The sequence below is a fragment of the Phalacrocorax carbo genome, chromosome 1, assembly GCF_963921805.1.
Source record: "Phalacrocorax carbo chromosome 1, bPhaCar2.1, whole genome shotgun sequence".
NCBI lineage: Eukaryota > Metazoa > Chordata > Aves > Suliformes > Phalacrocoracidae > Phalacrocorax > Phalacrocorax carbo.
This window is the reverse complement of record NC_087513.1, coordinates 101,281,080-101,298,542: the sequence shown is the minus strand read 5'-3', so window position 1 is coordinate 101,298,542 and position 17,463 is coordinate 101,281,080. Positions and strand designations below refer to the sequence as shown.

The 17,463-nt window shown below is 42.7% G+C and overlaps 1 protein-coding gene across 5 annotated transcripts in view; it reads left to right on the top strand.

Moving 5' to 3' along the window:
* The first annotated feature begins 2,195 nt into the window (after positions 1-2,195).
* The window catches only part of POU2F1 (POU class 2 homeobox 1), a 120,985-nt gene continuing 105,717 nt past the window's right edge, over positions 2,196-17,463 (top strand). For all 5 annotated transcript variants that reach the window (XM_064469069.1, XM_064469052.1, XM_064469060.1 and 2 more), the window contains exon 1: positions 2,196-2,304. In XM_064469069.1, the coding sequence (XP_064325139.1) occupies positions 2,241-2,304 (64 nt within the window). In that variant the 5' untranslated portion in view covers positions 2,196-2,240. The remainder of the gene's footprint in view (positions 2,305-17,463) is intronic.

Below are 17,463 nucleotides of genomic sequence, written 5' to 3'. Positions count from 1 at the left end.
TTATAGCTGGTCAATTAGAAAACACAGAGGTGGTTAGTAACTACCAGAAAAAACCCCCTAGTAATTATTTGTTTCCAGATAGCTTTTCTTTGGCAGCTGTGGGTTCCAGCTAACAGTGCAGAAGCTGACCAAGAGTAGAGGCTAAATCAGGTGTGGTAATGGGAGCAAATTGTCCCTGGCAAGAAGCTGCTACTATCAGCGAGGAGGTTACTAGGAAGTAGCATGCAGGACTGAGAAGAGTCTACGGGTGAGATGGGAAGATAGGGGAGAGAATATTCAGCGTAGGCAGGATTAGAGCTGTGCAGAGTCTTAATCTAGGCAGCCCTTTCTCTACACCTTTATCTGTCATGGTGCAGCCACTGTGTGCTGCAGAGCTGGTATAACCTGGCCATAAAACTGGATTAACTGGCCTGTGAGGATCATGGATGAACAGAAGAGGAGCACGACAATACACCTTTGTTTACACGCTCACTTCTGCGCATTAAACACAGATCTTTGCAAGACAAAGTGTCTAATTATTGGTACAGAATATCATCAAATGAATATGCAAGACTAGAACTAGTGTTAGGCAAAGGTTTTTGCTCTTTCATAGCACAGTCCATTTCTACTAATGTTTTCTGCTGCATCAAGAGGTTATTTTATAGTATGGAAAAAAAATCCCATTACCAGAGGAACTTATTTTTAAATAAAAATGTCACAATTACCTTTCTGATTCAGCCCTTGGAGAGAAACCCTGCTGTCTTCCTCTTTCAGCCTTTCCTTTTTGACTCTTCCCTACCAATAAAAAAAACCCTAGTGACTGCCTCAGATACAACTCGTAATTTCTCCAGCAACAGCATGCAAGAATGGATCCTTGCCAGTTTCTCCTATTCCACGAGGTTTTGAGCCCTAGAAGAAAATCCACCTTGGACTCTGACCCATTGATGTTAATGAGCCTTAGAAAACGTTAAGGCCGAGTCCTTAATGAACACTATTCTGTACTACCTTCTGTTTCTTCTTTTTATGGATGTAACTTACAAAGCTCAGGGATAATGTATACTTATGCAATATTAAGGCTCAGAATATAAGCAGATTTTATTTCTACTGTCAAATTTGTCAAGAATCTGCAGTTTTGCCACTCTGCCTGTTCAGGTGATTGCTTGACCTGATTTGGAAGTTTTGAATCTCGAGCTAATTTGGTCAGTCCCTCTAGCCACTTATTATCTATTCTACTCCCTTTTAATAAGGGAGGCACAAAGCCCGACTCCCTCTTCCTTTCAGGTTAATCCAAACTGATGTGGAAAGTGGCAGAGTATTAGTTTGAGGACACCCCAGGAGCACTGTCCTGCCCAGCACACGGGGCACGTTACAGTGGTTTTCTTAACGGAGAACCGCTTCCTTGCAATCGCTCTCTTCTGAGGGAAAACTGGACCACCACTCATGCGCCCCCCTCCACAAACAGCAGGCTGTGTTATTTTATTTTCTCTGTAGGCAATTCCTTTTTATTCATAGGGGATTAATTTTGCTTGGAGCTTGGGGAGTACCTGTCGTGCAGGCGCAGTTAGCAGACGTATTTTCCCACAACCACTTGCAGACACAGCTTTCCCAAACGCTCTTTTCAGCCCAACCGTTGAAAATGCCACGCAGTCGCCCCCTCTTTAAGTACCACGATTAATTATTTTGCGCTACTCCCTGTCGGGCAACAGTCAACGACGGCCGTACGAGTCAGGAAATACCTTTCCCCCCTCCCCCCCAAGACACACACGACAGGAGGCCCTATCCCCCCGCCCTGCGCCATTCACCCCTTCTCCCGGCCATAGCCCGGGGGGGGGGGGGGAAGCACGGACACATGGACACACAGCTGAAAGGCTGCCGCCCGCAACGCCACGGCTTCCACAGTAACGTTCCGCCTGCCACCGCGCGCCTGTGCAGTGCCGGGTGGGGGGGAGGGAGGGAGCCGGGCCGCTCATTCGGCGCATGCGCAGCGACGCAGACCAGGCCGGACGGGAAAAGCGTTCGGGGCGGGCGGGGGAGGAGGAGAGCGAAGAGGGCATCTTGCGCAGGCGCAGAGTGAGGCCGCGGCGCGGTCGGTTGGCGGCTGCGCAGTAGGGAGGCTGGGGGAGGGGGTGCACGGCGGGGGGAGGGGAGGAGGAGGAGGGGGAGGAGGAGGAGGAGGGGGAGGGGGAGGGGTAGGGGGAGGGAGGGGGGCTGGGAGCGAGGGAGGGTTTATCGGGCGGCCGATTTTGGTTAAAATATTCAAAATGGCGGACGGAGGAGCAGCGAGTCAAGATGAGAGTTCGGCGGCGGCGGTGGCGGCAGCGGCAGGTAATCATTACTGCATTTTACATATTCATATTCATACTCGCACACGCGGCCCCCCCGCCGCCCGCCCGCCCCGCTTAGCATAATTTATTAGTACTCAGGATTATTATAATTAACGGCACAGGAGGGAGCGGGGGGGGTGGGGGGGGAGAAGGAAAGCAGCCTCCCCGCGCGGGGAGACACACACGCACACTCGCATACACTCACGCACACACACACTCACACACACTCACACACGCTCCCTCCCTCGCCCGCTCCCTCACACGGAGCCGCGCTCCCACCCGCACGCCCGCACGCCGGGGCACCGGCGCCGGGGCAGGCAGCGGGGCGATGGGGGGCGGCGGCGGCGCGGGCGGCGGCGGCGCAACGGCGAGGCGGTGGGGTCGGGGTGGGGAGTCGGCGGGGGGGGGAGCCGGGAAAGGGAGGGGGGGAGGGAGGCATCCCCGCACCCAAAAGCGGTTGGGGGTGGCTAACCGCCACCCGGCCGGGCTCACCCCCACCCCCGGTCCGCACGCCCACAATAAAAGCAGCTTTACATATTCATGGAGGGGGGGGTGTAAAGCTGGAGCCGTCCCGGCGGGGGCCGCAGGGCTGGGGGGAGTGGGGCGGGCGGCCCCCCGAGTGGGGCAGGGTCCCCCCGCCGGCGCGGCGGCTGTAGCGGTGGGATGGAGGGGGCCGGGGGTGCCGTCCCTGAGTGGGGCCGGGTGAGGGAAAAAGACTTGGTTTCCTCATCTCTCATTTACCACCACGATTCCCCCCCACCCCGCCCCGCCGCCTTCCCCCGCATCCCCCCCAGCCAGGGTTATTTCCCCAGAGCCTGGGGCCTGCGGGCGTGGGGTGGATGGGTGCGGATGGCCTCGGGGAGGGGTAGGACGAGAGCGTGGTTTGGCTTTTTATTTAAAGCCTCTCCCCCCTCCCCCCCACCCCCGAAGGGCAGGTTGAGCGCGGGGTGACTTGGGGGTTGCGCGGGCAGAGTTACCCCGTGCCCCTCTCCGACGGCAGAGGCCGCGTGTTTGCACCCGCGAAGGCTGGGTTTGCCCCGGCGGTGTTTGCCCTCCTGCCTCCGCGGCCCCCGGCGGGGAGCGGGATGCGGCGGCCCCGGGGCAGGGCCCCCCCGGGTACCGGACCCCCGTCTCCCCGCTCTGGGCGGCGGGGCAGGGGCGGGTGGCAGTGCCAGCAGCCCCGGTGGGCTGGCGCTGGGGGCGCGGGTCCTGTCCCTCTCCCTCGGTCTCCCTCTCTCTCCCCCCCTTCTCCTTCTCATTTGAATAATGTCTAATTCGGGGAGGTTTATATTATTGAAATGGCCGCCCGGCTTTCCCCGCCTCTCATGTTTAGTAATTCAGACCTTTAATAACAGCCACTCAGAGCCCAACACCGTGTTTATATTTTACATTCGCCCCATGTGCTTTTGTGGTTCAATATGATTCTTCTTTCTCGCTCTCTCGCTTTTTTTAAATTTTCTTGGCAACCCACAGGGCCCCGAGATCAAACCCAGGCTGTTCGAGGAGAGGAGGGGGGAGAGCTAGGCCCTGGCTCCTCTGGCAGGCGCCTAGGCCTCACTCTCTGCTGCTTGATTTATTTACTAATAACCAAAATGACCCCCCCCCCCCCCCCCCCCCATCTCCACTCCAGCCCTGCCAGCAAAAACAAAACCCTCCTGGGGCTTGAGCAGCATCAGATCTGCTCGTGGATTCTCAAACACTCATGTCTTTTAAATAAGGAGCTTATTTTTAATTTATAGCAACTCAAGACTGTAAAGCTGTTCCTTTCATATCTGCTTTTCAGAGGCTTGGGCATTTTTGGTCCCTTTGTCCTTGATTCTTTTCCTTAAAGGAGAGTTGCTTCTAATTTACGTTTCCTGGCACTGAGAGAGCTATAGAAGACACACTCAAAATCTGAACAGCTTTCTTCCTCCCTCTGAACACAAACAGAATTGAATACATTGAAGATAATCTTATTCACCTTCCTTTTGCTTAGTGTGGATGCAGTTTAACAGTGCAGTGTGTCAGATGCTTTTGTCGCTGCTTGTATCTTTGACTGTTCTGGGTTAGGATTTTTTTTCTTTCTTTCTTTTAGATTTGGCTTTCAGGGCAGAAGATACTACTAGGCAGTACAGGGTCTAGAAAGGAAGACAAGTTTTCTGTGATTGTGTCATATGAACACCAAGTGAAAATTGAAATTAATCCTCTTAAATTGCCTGGAGCAATTCAGTTTTAAACCAGATATTAGTCTACTTAGAAAAAAAAAAAATGGACTGCTTCATTAGAAGGAGGGAGTAATTTTAAAAAAATTATGTGGGGATGGGTTTCAGATAAAACTGTAGGTTTTCGTTAGTGACCATTGTTTTCACCCTGTGGAGAAAAAGGACCTAACAGCAGGGTATTTCAAAGTAGCTGTGCCAGATTAGCATGTAAACATCTTTGAAACATGACTAGGAAGAGAGTTCACATACAAATGCAGGCAGTCTATTTTGTAGTTTGGTTTTAAATTTAATTTGTCACAAAATACTACACTGCAGCTAATGAAAAGCATTTTGATTTCAAAAATAATGACTCAGATTATTTATCCTTTTTCTTCACCCTTGGTGAAGGCAGGCCTTGAATACTAGAAGAAAAAAATAATCTGTAGAAGCAGTAATGAGACTGTTCAGGTGACTGACTGTTTCACAGACCAACAGCACAAGGCTGGCTGGACAAAAAGCAGTAATATGATTTCATGCCTTAAATAGCATATGTTTTTGCACTCGCTTCACAAGATGTGGTCAAGCCGATGATGTCATTGGCCAGAGGACAAGGTGCAGTTAATTTGATTTATTGACCTGGGGTGAGGTGTAGCACTGAAACCTTCTCATAGGGAAACCATTTATCTGAGGACAATTTCCTTTATAGCAGCAATTTAACCACTGCTGAGACTGTAGATATTTTATCCAGCATGATAAAAATGTACATTGCATCTTGCAAACAAAATTTCTTTGTCGCTGACATTTTAGAAATGTTTATAGGATGGAATAGTGGACAGCGGCCTTATGCAGTCTTATGGCCGAGCTGGGGCTTATAACTCTGAATTCAGGTATTTACATGCAAAAATACAGATGTATTTCTCTCCAACATATATTTGTGTGCTTGTGTTGTAGCTTAAAATTTTACTGGAACATGATGTGGACAGAAATGTGTCTTTGCCAGCGAAGCCCCTTAAACAGCACATTTGTGGGAAGCCCCTTTTCCCAAACCCTGGCGTCACCTTCACTTGTTGGAAGGTGCCGAGACTAGTGTATGGGTGTTACTCCTCAGTCTTGAGTAAGGACTTTTGTGTTAATCGCTAATGGGTGTCAGATTTTAAGCCGCTTCTTGGACCTTCTCTGTCAGTGGTGCGTGGGAGAGTAAAAGAAACTTTTTTTCTTCCCTGTGGACTACCTGGCTGTGGTGAGGGTGGAGGGTTGTGCTATTGTTCCAGTGCTCCCTACTTCTTACCAGGAGAATATGTTCTATTTTGGCTGTCCTTTCAGCTTTTATTTTATTAGGGACAGAAGGAAGAAGGCTTGTCCTCCCTTTGAAATACTTCCACTGCCTGATTACCTCTGCTCAGTTATCAGAGTGGTTCTGCCTTTTTCCTCTTTTTTTTTTCTTTTTATTTTCTTAAAAACTGACAAACTTACCAGTCTAACAGCTGGTTGGAAAAATAGGCTAAGCTGTGTCAGTAGCCGTGCTGCCACATGTGGAGCAGAATTGCAAAGATGTGTGTCAGTGTGGTGTTTTCACAACTAGAGGAGCTAGAGCTTACTCCTCACTTCCTAGAAGGAAGGGGGAAGAATCTGAGCTTCCCGCCCTGTCATTTTAAGAGGAAAAAATCTCAGGTTTGCTGTCAAGAACAATTTCTCAAAGATTAGCCTGCAGTAATAATTCAAGCAAGTAAGTGTTAATACTGACTTCCTGATGCTGAATATGGATACCTTCTGAATACTTGTCTTAGCAAGTAATAGTGATCATGTCTGTAGTTGCCTCACTTGACGGAATCAGTGAGGTAGACTTCAACTCGGTCTGTCTGTTAAACCTAGGAAGCACCAATGTATTCTGTGTTAGGAGTGTCTTCTGCAGTTCTGCGATGTGAAAAGTGGTGTTCCTACTTCTGTTCAATTGTGATAATATATTCCCCCAGAAAAATGAGATTTTGAACACCTTTGTCACTTAAATAATCTTTGTCAAATTTTAAGTGGTAAATTCCACATTTAGAGTAGCATATTTGTGCTGTTTTCTGTATGTTCAGATTTGTGAGGATTCAAAGAATTTTGGGGTAAATGTTTTGTCAATGCTGTCCAGAATGTTTTTCTTTGATCTGACATCCAGCTTCTTTCTGTTAAATAGTGTTCATCTCATCCATAGACATGTCAGCTTCCTCTCCTGGTTCTCTGGTAAATTTGCAGTAGATTTTTGTAGCGTGCAATAATTTTTCATTTGCTTTCCTCAAATTTTGGCTCCTATGGAGCTGAAGACTTCAAAACAGATTACAGCGTTTTAATGTGCAAATCTAGTCAGTTAATTTTCTTACCTTTTACCCACATTACTTTCTATTCCACTCAAACTCCTGTTGCCCATAGGACAAAAATCTCAATACTGATATTTTATACAGCTGACAATTAGGCAGCCTCTGCTACTTGCACTTACAGCTTTATTATTTTTATCTTGATAGAATCAGTGACAGTCCTGGCAAATGACTGTCTTTTGTGACATATGTATTTTCAGTGTCTGTGATAAAGCGGTTGTCAAAAGAATGAGTTGAACAAAATTAAGTATGACTTGAGTGTCCCAAATGTGATAGGCTTGGTTTGGGTGCTTAAGCTAGTATGTGAATAAAAGACCATCTCATGTTGCTGGATAGACTTACAGTGCCAGCTGTTTACTACTGCAGAGATTTGCTTCCTTGTTGACAAATTTTTCCCACCCTTTTTCCTATTGTGCTACATTGTTATACAAGACAAGCGAAGCCTAGGATTTGTTGGACTGAGTGCGGGAGATAAATTTAAGGAATGATACTGGTTTTGGTTAGTGAGTATTAAGTAATTACTTGTATTTCACTTGAAACTGTTTGACAACTGCTAATCTGAGAAAAAACATGTACATAGGTGTATTTTTCTTTCTATAGTTCTTTGCATTAAATTTCTTGAATTGTGTGAATAGGCCCTCATGCTGCTTCGTGTGCACTTATTTTTCTCTGTAGAAGAGGAAGTAATTACTTAAGATCTCACTATTATGCCTTCCCCTAGTTTCTTATATTACAACTAACTAGGAAATATTCACATTTGTTAGCATAACTGTATTGTGAATTGAGCTCTATAGTGCATTACAAAGTCTTTGCAAAAGGAGGTTTCTTTTATAGACTGCTACTGGCTAATTGAGTTAGTTTAGGGTTAATAAACAGCGCAGTTGGGTGATGAAGTGTTGGTTTGGTAGAGAGGATTTACTGGGTTCCAAACCTGAGTTTGTCACCAGTTTTGCTTGCTTTGCTGTTCCGGGCTAAATCTGTGTAATGGGAATTATAGAGAACATTTTCACAGGGGTGTTGCCAGGGTAATAATTAGCTAAAGTTTTGTAGTATTTCTCAGAGTAAGAATACTGTGATTCTTCTGCTTTTACATGTAATCATCCAAGCTTGTGCCCAGGCTAAACTTTGCTTAGTGCTGGTACTGTACATGTACTCTCATCAGCAACGAAGGCCTCCTGTTGTAAAGGCACAGATTACTGTCAGTTCTAACTACAATGTGATGTAGATCTGCTGTAGGGTATGCAGTTCAATGACAGTTTAAATCAGCCCGAGCCTGTCCTCATCTCCCTGTGTGTTCCTGCCTGCTTCTCTGCACTGGTGCAGATGCTCGCCTGATTCCTTTGCTGAGATAGTTCAAGGAATTAAATTGGCAGAAAACAAGCCTTGCCAAAAATAATGAATAGTTTTTTTGTTGTGTTTTTTAGCTCTCTGAACTGGCTTACAATGAGATTAGACAAATAACAGTACCAATCAAGGAAGGGAACAAGAAGCATTCGTGTTGACCCAAGTCGTCTCATAATTTCATTCTCTCTGATGGCTTTCCTGTTGGCATAAATGGGGAGTCATGCTCTTAGCCATGTGATCCTACCACTTACTTGGCACCCATCCTAGCACTTACTGGTTTCCAGGATGCTCTAGCTTAACTTGCTAACCTGGTGGAAAACTAGCCCCAGATAATTTTAGATCTCTGGCTTGTGAGTTGAAATTTTCTCAACAAAGGCCTTCAAGTGCAAGAGAGAGGGTAGCACCATGTGTGTGAAAGTGGAGGAAGGGAAAAGAAGGAAGATAAATGAAGCTTCCTCTTTTCAAAAGCAGCAGCAAGCATTCTGGTTAGCTTACTTGTATTGTATAGCTTTCCTTTCAGATTGACCTAAACCACTGTGAAACCACAGTTGATTGAGCTGAACTTGGTTGATCTAAAAAGGTAATGGCCCAAGGGAAGCGATGGAAATGCATAGCCATAGGCACTATACTGGACCTCCTATTCTAGCAGCAGGCTGTACATAGTTCATTGAAGCCAGTGATGAAACTGCATCTAAGTGAAAGAGTAGCTTAGAAACCAGTAGATGCTGAAATTTTGGCATGATTTGTACTGTTCTAAGTATGACGGCATTAATGGTGGCCACGGCAGAAACTCTTAAATAAAAATTGTGCATGAGACCTTTAAGTGGCTCCCATTATTTTAGTGCTGCTTACAGTGAGACACCTCTCTAAAAAGGTCTGCGGCTTAAAAGGACATATTGGCAAAAGTACTTGGGAAATTACAGACACTAACTTCTGCTAAATTTTGGACTGATATCGCTGTAAAGCAACCTTAAAAAAAAAAACCCAACCCCCAAAAAACCCAAAACCAAACCACAAAAACCCTAAGTGTAACAACTTCAGCCGTTTAACACAATCACTCTGAGACAGATTTAGCTTTTCTATAAATCATGATATTGTGACAAGGAACCTTTTGCTCATCATTCCTTTTATTTTTTTCTTGCCAGAAATCAGATTTTGCTGTATAGAAATCAGGTAGCATATATAGCATGTTTGACACTGTATGACAGGGCATGAAGTTTTGGAAATGGAAGATATCAACAGCTAAGTTACTAAAATAGTAAATACAGCTGAAGACTTAAAAATAAATGTAGAAAAACCTGTTGAATCAGGCTGGAGATGTAGCTTATTTCTTTTTTTCCCCCCTCTTTTCTTTAAGAGCTGTTATGAAGCCACCATCCTTTTTGCAGAGAGCTCCTTCGCTATTTGTTCTCTTTGTCCTTTTGATGATTCAGTTTTATTTGAAAAATGCCATGTGACTTAGTAATTTGTTCCTGACCATGTTAGTGTGAAGTTGTAGCTTTATACTACTTGGATATAGCTGAGGGGGAGGAGTATACAGTGAATACAGGTAGAAATGACTCAGACATTTGATGAATCACTCATTTCTACATTATTAGTTAATACAGTCTACTGAATGAGAAATGAGGTTCAAGTTTCTTCCAGGAATCCTGTTGCAATGATGGCTTTCTAATTATTCTTAATTTTGTTCCTTACCTGCTGATTTGTAGTAGGTTATCACTATTATTTGAATTTTCAAATGTAGGTTTTAAATATATTTTTTAATAGAAATGTAATTTGCATATTTAATATAAAATTAATTTGCTTCTTTCTAAGGCTGCAGAGATATGGATATGCCAGGAAGTGCGACCTCCCTCTCTACCAACTCCTCTGGGAGTGTTTCCCACCCCATCTTCCAGTGCATGTACACACACCTGTGTGCACACATGCTTTGGAAAAAGTACTAGAAAGCTTGGGCTGGGGATGGTTTCTTCTATCTCTGATTGTAGTAGTAGGAGACATTACTGCTTCTGACTGTTGGAGTTTTTTGTTCCCCTGCATCTGTTCGCAGGTCTGCCCAATTGGGTACTGTAGTAAAGACTGGGATCTAAGTTGCCTAAAGTAGCCCAGATAATTCTGATTGAAATCTATGAGCAAGGGGTTGTCTGAGTTGCTTTATCATCATACCTGAGGGTACAGTTCATGTTACACTTAATCCAATTTAAGGGTGGGCTGCTGCCAAAAAGAAGTGGGAGCATAAGCAGGAAGAGTATTGGGCTGTCACTTTCTGGACTATTGTCTGTTTTGACAAAGCCTGTGTAAAACTGTGTCCTATCTTCTGGCAGAAATGGGTTGGGATTGTGTGGAGAAACTGGAGGTAGGAGGGCAAAGGGAGCAGTAACTTTCCACTTGTAACGTTTGTTTCTGAATGAGGGTGTCTGTTCTCAGTGTTAGAAAGACATGGTACTTTTCAGGCTTTATTGAACTTTCCAGTGGCACTTTTGTGTTTTTACTGAGTTTATGTTGACCTGAACTATGCAATGCAAATCATTGAGTGTTCCCAGTATCTCAAGTGAGGCATGCGATTTCCCTTAAACAGATTTGTCATAAGGTTATCTTTGCTTGCTGTTCCATTTCAGTCAGAATATAGTTACTTTAGACAACCTGCGGCAACAAAGCTGGCTAAACTTGGGGAATTTAGAAGTATCTTTCAGAACAGTTGAGAACTTAGACTTCTGAACATTTATTTAGTGTGAGGTCTAGTAGCTTCTGACTTAGAATCAGTCACACTGTCTCACATGGCAAGTTGTTTGTATCGCATCATTGCTAACCTTTTCCAAGCATGATTTTACTGCCAGCATAGCTTCTCTTTGATTAGGATGGGTTTACCAAAGTAAGGAAGAAGCCATCAGCTGCCAGGCTGCACCACTGCCTATCAAATTTTGCCAACCACTGTCCTAGAAAAACATGTTGAAGTAGTAGAAGTTGTAGGGCAGACTTTTAGTCAAAGCTCTCAAATGAGGACACATCAGGGCAAAAGTGTAAACTAGAAACCCGCTCATTTCCCAAAGTTGATTTTACTCAGTTTGCAAAAAAAGGATCTTCTAAAGTTGCAGAAACTTTTCATGTATCTGCTTTTGAACTAACCTTTGCTGCTTACCCTGTTTCTTTTTTCAGTGTGTGCAAGGTTGTACAAAGAAGGGCTGAGCAGTCTGTTGCGTGTTGTGCTTCACCTCTGGCTCAGGCAAGTGCTGAGCTGCAAATTCTTGGCATTTGGGAATGTAATCAAAGGAACTGTCCCTCTGCTTGCCCTGTTTTACACTCTTTCCTAGGTGTCTGCTGTTGGAGGAGGGTCAGATAGATCCTTGGTCTGAGCCAGCATGGTGATTTCATTATTGTCTTTCAAACAAAAACACCTTCCCACTTTTTTCTCAGTCCATCTTAAGTTTTGTACGCAGTTCTTTTCCTATCCTAAAGTGCTCAGGAGCACCATAAAAGACTTTAGGGAAGATGATGTGCCTTGTCTGCTCTGCACATTTCTACCTCTGGAAAACAACTGAGGGGTCGCTCCAAGGGCTTTCCTACTAATTTCTAGTTCCCTACCAGGAAACTAGAGAACTAGAATCTCCTCTTGCTCTCTTACTTTGTGAAGATAAGGGGAAGATAAGAGGGTCGGTGTTAAAAATTCAGCTTCTGTTACTACTGCATGGAAAATATCTCAAGTGAGTCAATTCTTGATTCCTTAAAGACCCACTGAGGGTCTTGAGAGTGTTTGAGAATTATCCTACAGACAGGGACTGCAGAAATCTGTATAATTTTATTTCAAGACTATTTCCTTTCTCATTACAGTGGGGGACAATGGCATTGTAAAGAACATCACCTCTCAGTTCTGAGAGATAAAAATGCTATGTTTTATTGTGATACGATTTAATTTGGTTTGGAACCAAGTTACAACATGGTTACACCTTATATGGTTCAGTTCAGTGGTGCAGAAGGGATTCATTCCAAATGTACTAAAGACTGATGAAAGCCTGGTGCCCTAAACCTTTGTGAGAATGCGCTTCAGCCATGCCTGTGTTGGGAAAAACTACTTCATTAATATCATTCTCAACATAATTAAAACTGAAAATATATCCAGGCAAGTCTTTTAACACATTTTAATAATATCTGTAGTAAACACAACTATTTATAAACTAACAGCTAATTTAAAGGATATAGCACTGTATTTAAGGGCTTATACACTTGCATTTTCTGTAACTGTGAATGATAATTCTGCAACAGTGGAAAGGATTTGCTATATGGAAGTTTGAGTAAAGGCATAAAGAGTTAGAATAATTGTTTGGCATCTTAAATCCCCCAGCCTTTCTCAACATGGTTTGCTGGGGGAGGGAGAAGGAACAGGTGGTGCTTCCTTGTGTTGTGATGTATCTAGTCAGGTTTGCAAGTCTTGTGAGCACCTCTAAAGATCCTAGGAGAAAATTTCCAGTTGTCGCTCCTGTTATAATATTGATAAATAAATAATGCAAGATAAAATACCATGTACGGAGATGGGCTGGCACTTACATCTTCTCATTCCCCTATCTAGTGGTAACATAAGCAAAAGTTAGACTTAACAGAAGGACTGTTGGGGAAAACCTAATTCAACAAGTTCATTTTAAACTTATATAAAAAGCTCTCTGAAGTCTGGAGACAATCCTAATTTTCTGTATGCACTCAGGGAAGACTCATTAGTTGCTTAAGGGATTGGTTAATCTGTCAATCTTTAAAAAAAACAAAGTATTTTTTTCATTACTTATTAAGTAGTGATTTTGTATTGTGTGGGTTAGAGCTAGAAATGCTGTTTACTAATGAGGAATGGAATGTCACTGCCATTTGTCCTGTATTTATATCACAAATAGGTATGTGATTTGTATAATACAGACACTTCAAGAAACTTAGAATTGCAGAGAAGTTGAGAACTCTGCATTTCTGCTGTAACTTGTTTGAGGTTTATCAGCTTGCTTCTTTCAGTTTTCTAATTTGTAGCAGTTGTATTGGCTGTATTTGGTGTATTAAGATATACGCTTGCATATACAAGTTATTACCACCAAAGGCAGTGTCTGTTTCTAACATTTTTAGAAACATGGAAGGTAGTTCATTTCTTTACTTTTCAGTGGTGGGGAGTAGACTGACCCACTCAACAATTTCCTCAGAATGTGTTGTCAGCTATAGTTGTTTTCCAACTACATTTCATATTGTGGAAACTTAGTTTAAACTGGGGATTTTCATGGTGTCATCATTCAAGTAGTGATCATCATTCTTGGTTGTGTGAAATAATATTAGGAGAACATTGAAGACAGAAACATATGGGATACAGCTGTCTACTAATCGACTGTATCCGACACTCCTTGTTTTATTGTTTGTTTGTATCCTCTACTTTGTCTAATACTAATTTGTTGATACGGTCTTTATAAAGAAAGCAGGGACTGGAGAGGCAGGTTACTTCAGTACTTCTGTCCTTTGGTTTTGGTGTAATTGGTGTACTTGATAGAAATGGAGAAAGTGTCCAATGAAGGCACAAAGCCAATACAGAAATGTGGTGGTGCTGTTGAACTGGTAACTAGGACAGTTTTGTTTTCTTAGAAGCTGAAAAAACCCATCAGTGCATCCTGAAACTGTTTAGACACACTGACTAATTACGTATGGTTGTGTGGAAGTGTTCTCTGGTCCAGCAATAATTTATGGGTTGCTCTTCAAGAACCATTGAGGTAGCAAATAAGTATACTTTATAGTGTGGTCTGCTTTGTTTAAAATCTGTTTTGAAACAATTTCTTTGGTGCTAATCAACTCTAAGGTTGAACTGTGAAACACTATCTGGTATTACTGACCTACAACTCTGACTTTTTTTATTCAGCAAGTTGATGTGAAGTTAATTTTTAGGTGTCGTTTCCTTCATGTGCTTTTGTAATACTGAGTGATTTATTTCAACCAATATTTGAGATTGCAACATCAAATGAGGCATTTGTGCATTTAATACTTAACCATTAGTCACAGACCTAATTGTGACCTGATAAATTGTCAACTGCTTAGCTTTCTTTTTTGAAAAGATTTAATTTCTGAAGCTTTCCTGTTCGTGAATGGTGAGCAGATGGGAATAACAGGTATTCCTAATCTAAAGAGGACTGTTTAGAGGAAAAGGGATGGTGTTTTTATTTACGAGAAAGCTACTCTTGGGCCATTCTCAGAACCCTGCAGATTTGATGCACTGCATTTAGCAGGTGCATGAAAAACGCATGACTGGTGTTTGAAGGACCTGCTGGGGCAGTCCTTAAACAAAAGGAGTTGTTGGGTTTAAATGTGGAATATATTCTTTATCAATTAGTTTTTGTGTGACACTTCCAATTTGACTATCTGCCTGGCTTGTTGAAATCAGAACTGGAAAACGTTTTGGGTTTTGGTGGTGTTTTTTCTGGTGTTTTTTTCTTCCCCCCCCCCCCGAGTTTTTGCCCTCTGTTTTGTGTCTGAACAGAGATTTGTATATGACTGTAGTTGTATGCATAGGAGAGGAAAGTGCAAAGAAAAGACTTACTCTGTACTGGAAAAATTCAGGAACACTGGAAGAAAAACATCATTTTTTCAATTACACTCTTTTTATCACATGTATACTTTATCAGACCTCTTTATGTGTGCCTGAGTGTTTAAAAAGTCTCACACCAGGTGAACAAAATAAGAGGTATTGAAAAGGCAATTTACTTACAGTAATATCTTATTTCCTGTGTTGTTGACTAGATTTGTGTTTGAATAAGAACATTTCTTTTGTGGCAGCACAGGTGCTCCTTGATTCTGCAGTGAAGGCAGTATTCTGTGCTTGATACTAGCTAGTTGCCATGGCAACAATTATGATGTCATGAATTCAGTACAGTGACTTCACTGCAGTGTATTTTATCTTTATTCTCAATTTTCTTCAGATCTTGCTAGCAAACCAAAAGGCATCTGTGATATTGTGACTTGTTTATTAGGTGATAACAATGACTAATATGATCCAGATCTCTTTCTCAAAGTAAACCTAATTGCTGCTTACCTTTATATTCACCCCCAGAGTCTGGGAAACTGAGACCTTGCATTTTTATTTATCTGGACCTGTTTCAGCTATACTAGCCCAAAAAGTTCACTGAAAGGAATGAAGAAGAAAATGCTTTTTTTTTTCATCACTCAGATGTGATTCTTTTCAGCTGAGAGAAATAAACGTACTTTTAAAACTGAAAATGTGAGAGCGGCAGTGTCCTGTTACGTCTCTTCTCCCAGGATAATTTGTTCAAGTCTGTCTTGCCTTTCTTAGTCCTGTTCTTTTCTAAAACAGGTGAGATGTTTTCTTAGTCTTTTCTCAAGGCTTTGTACCAGGAAATTTCCTGCTCATCAGCCTTTGGAATTGGTCAGCTGTTTTCTGCTCTCTGAACACTTCCATTTATTACTGGGTTGTGCACCTCCATTTCACAGGTAGCAGAGCTGACTGTTCAGTGCGTACTCCCACCCTGTCCTCCATTGCCTTCTGATGGTCAAAGAGAAGTATTTAGCATTTTTCCTATATTTTTAAAGTGATATGACTTCCAAATTTAGCCCCACTAAAAATGCCAATAAAAACATTGAGTTTAACTAGCCTGCATTTCTTTTGTTGACATAACTGTGTGTCTGTTTAGAGATGGCTTATTGGCTTAACTCAAAGGTTGCCTGAGACTTCTGAGCCATCTGACTTTACGTTATCTGCGAATAGTGCAAAATGTGTTAAAATAGTGTGCCAGGTATTTTTTTGTAAAGCTTTTTTGGCCTTGACAAGTAAAAGGCTCTTCACCTATGGCTTAGTTTGACAAAGGTTGTTTCTTATGTATAGTTAGGGCCGAAGTTATGTTGTTGTAAGTGTGCTGAAAGCCTTTCTAATAATGGGAGGAGGGGTAGGATGTGCAGATTTCTTCCTGTGGCTTACTGCTGCAGTGATCATTTGCATTAAATTGTATGGAGCATATATCCATTTAGCTGAGGTTAGAATTAAATGACCTCTTCACATTTTTCTTCCCCTGAAGAAAGATGGAGGCTTGAAAATCACCCACTAGCAAGTGGGAGGATGCCATGGACAGTGTGTAAGGAAGATGGAAAACATAAATGGAAAATCAAAGTTGCAGTTGTCTTTCTGCAGAAAAGAAAAAATATTCTGTTGTAGCCTGTCATTTATGATAAGCATATCATGGAAGTTGAATTCTGGCATGCTGCAACTGGAGTTAAGAATATGTGATAGATGTTTTTGTTAACGAGCTACTGACAAGGAGCAAACTGCAAAATACTGTTGCAAGTACTGTTCCCATTACAGAAGTGCAGAGGTCCTGTGCTTGAAGATTTGCTGGTTTATGCTGGGAACAGCTGTGCTTAGAATGAGTAGCTTTTTTCTTTAGTGATCATAAATGTGCTGTTGATGGGGCAACTTGTGTTAAATTCTCTAAATGCTTTTCAAAACTGTAAATGTTTTCTTATCTTACTGTAATGCCTGTGCATGTAGAGGATTTTACTTGGAATGGAAGAAGCAAAAATAAGTTTTATCGTGTGAGTCCCTTATTCTCTTTTATGAATGGATGGGCATATGGCCTATCTGCAGTATACAGATCCAAAAGGAACCTGCTGCACTTTCTTCAAACTTAATATTTAAGAGAATGGGATGATGGTGTATGGTAGGGGGAAGAAGCAACAGCAAAAAACCACTACCACCTCCAACTGTTTTCTTTCAGAATTATTAAATCAAACACACTAAACTTCCAGTGCTCTCTTTTATTCCACTCCACATTCTTCTGTGCAAACCAGTTATGTTTTTGCCCATGGGGGCTCAGACAATAAATAAGCTAGTTGGAATTGCCTCAGCTAGTGCTGTTGCTTCTAGTTAAAAATACAGCATAAAACAAGGTAGTACATAAGTGCCTAGTTCATGTTACAGGCTTCTGCATGCTTTGTTTATACAGAGAGACTAGAACCTTAGTCTCTCTCTTATAAGTTAGTACCCATACAAGCGGTGGATGAAAGAATGGCAATATTGGTGGAAGTATGGCAAAGTAATTGGCTTGCATTTAAGGATACAGTGGCAGATAGTAGCTTCAGTTTGTGTTTGTTCAGGGGCTAGGACTAATGGTGCTGGTTTGGTACTTTTTTGGCTGCAGCTTTGAAGACTTTTTCTCCAAGTTAGCATCGTCAGCAGGATTTCAGTGAAAAGAGTCAAAATGCTTGGATGGGTCACTTTGCAGTGCCTACTTCACAGCCCAGAACCAAATCTGGTTCAGAATC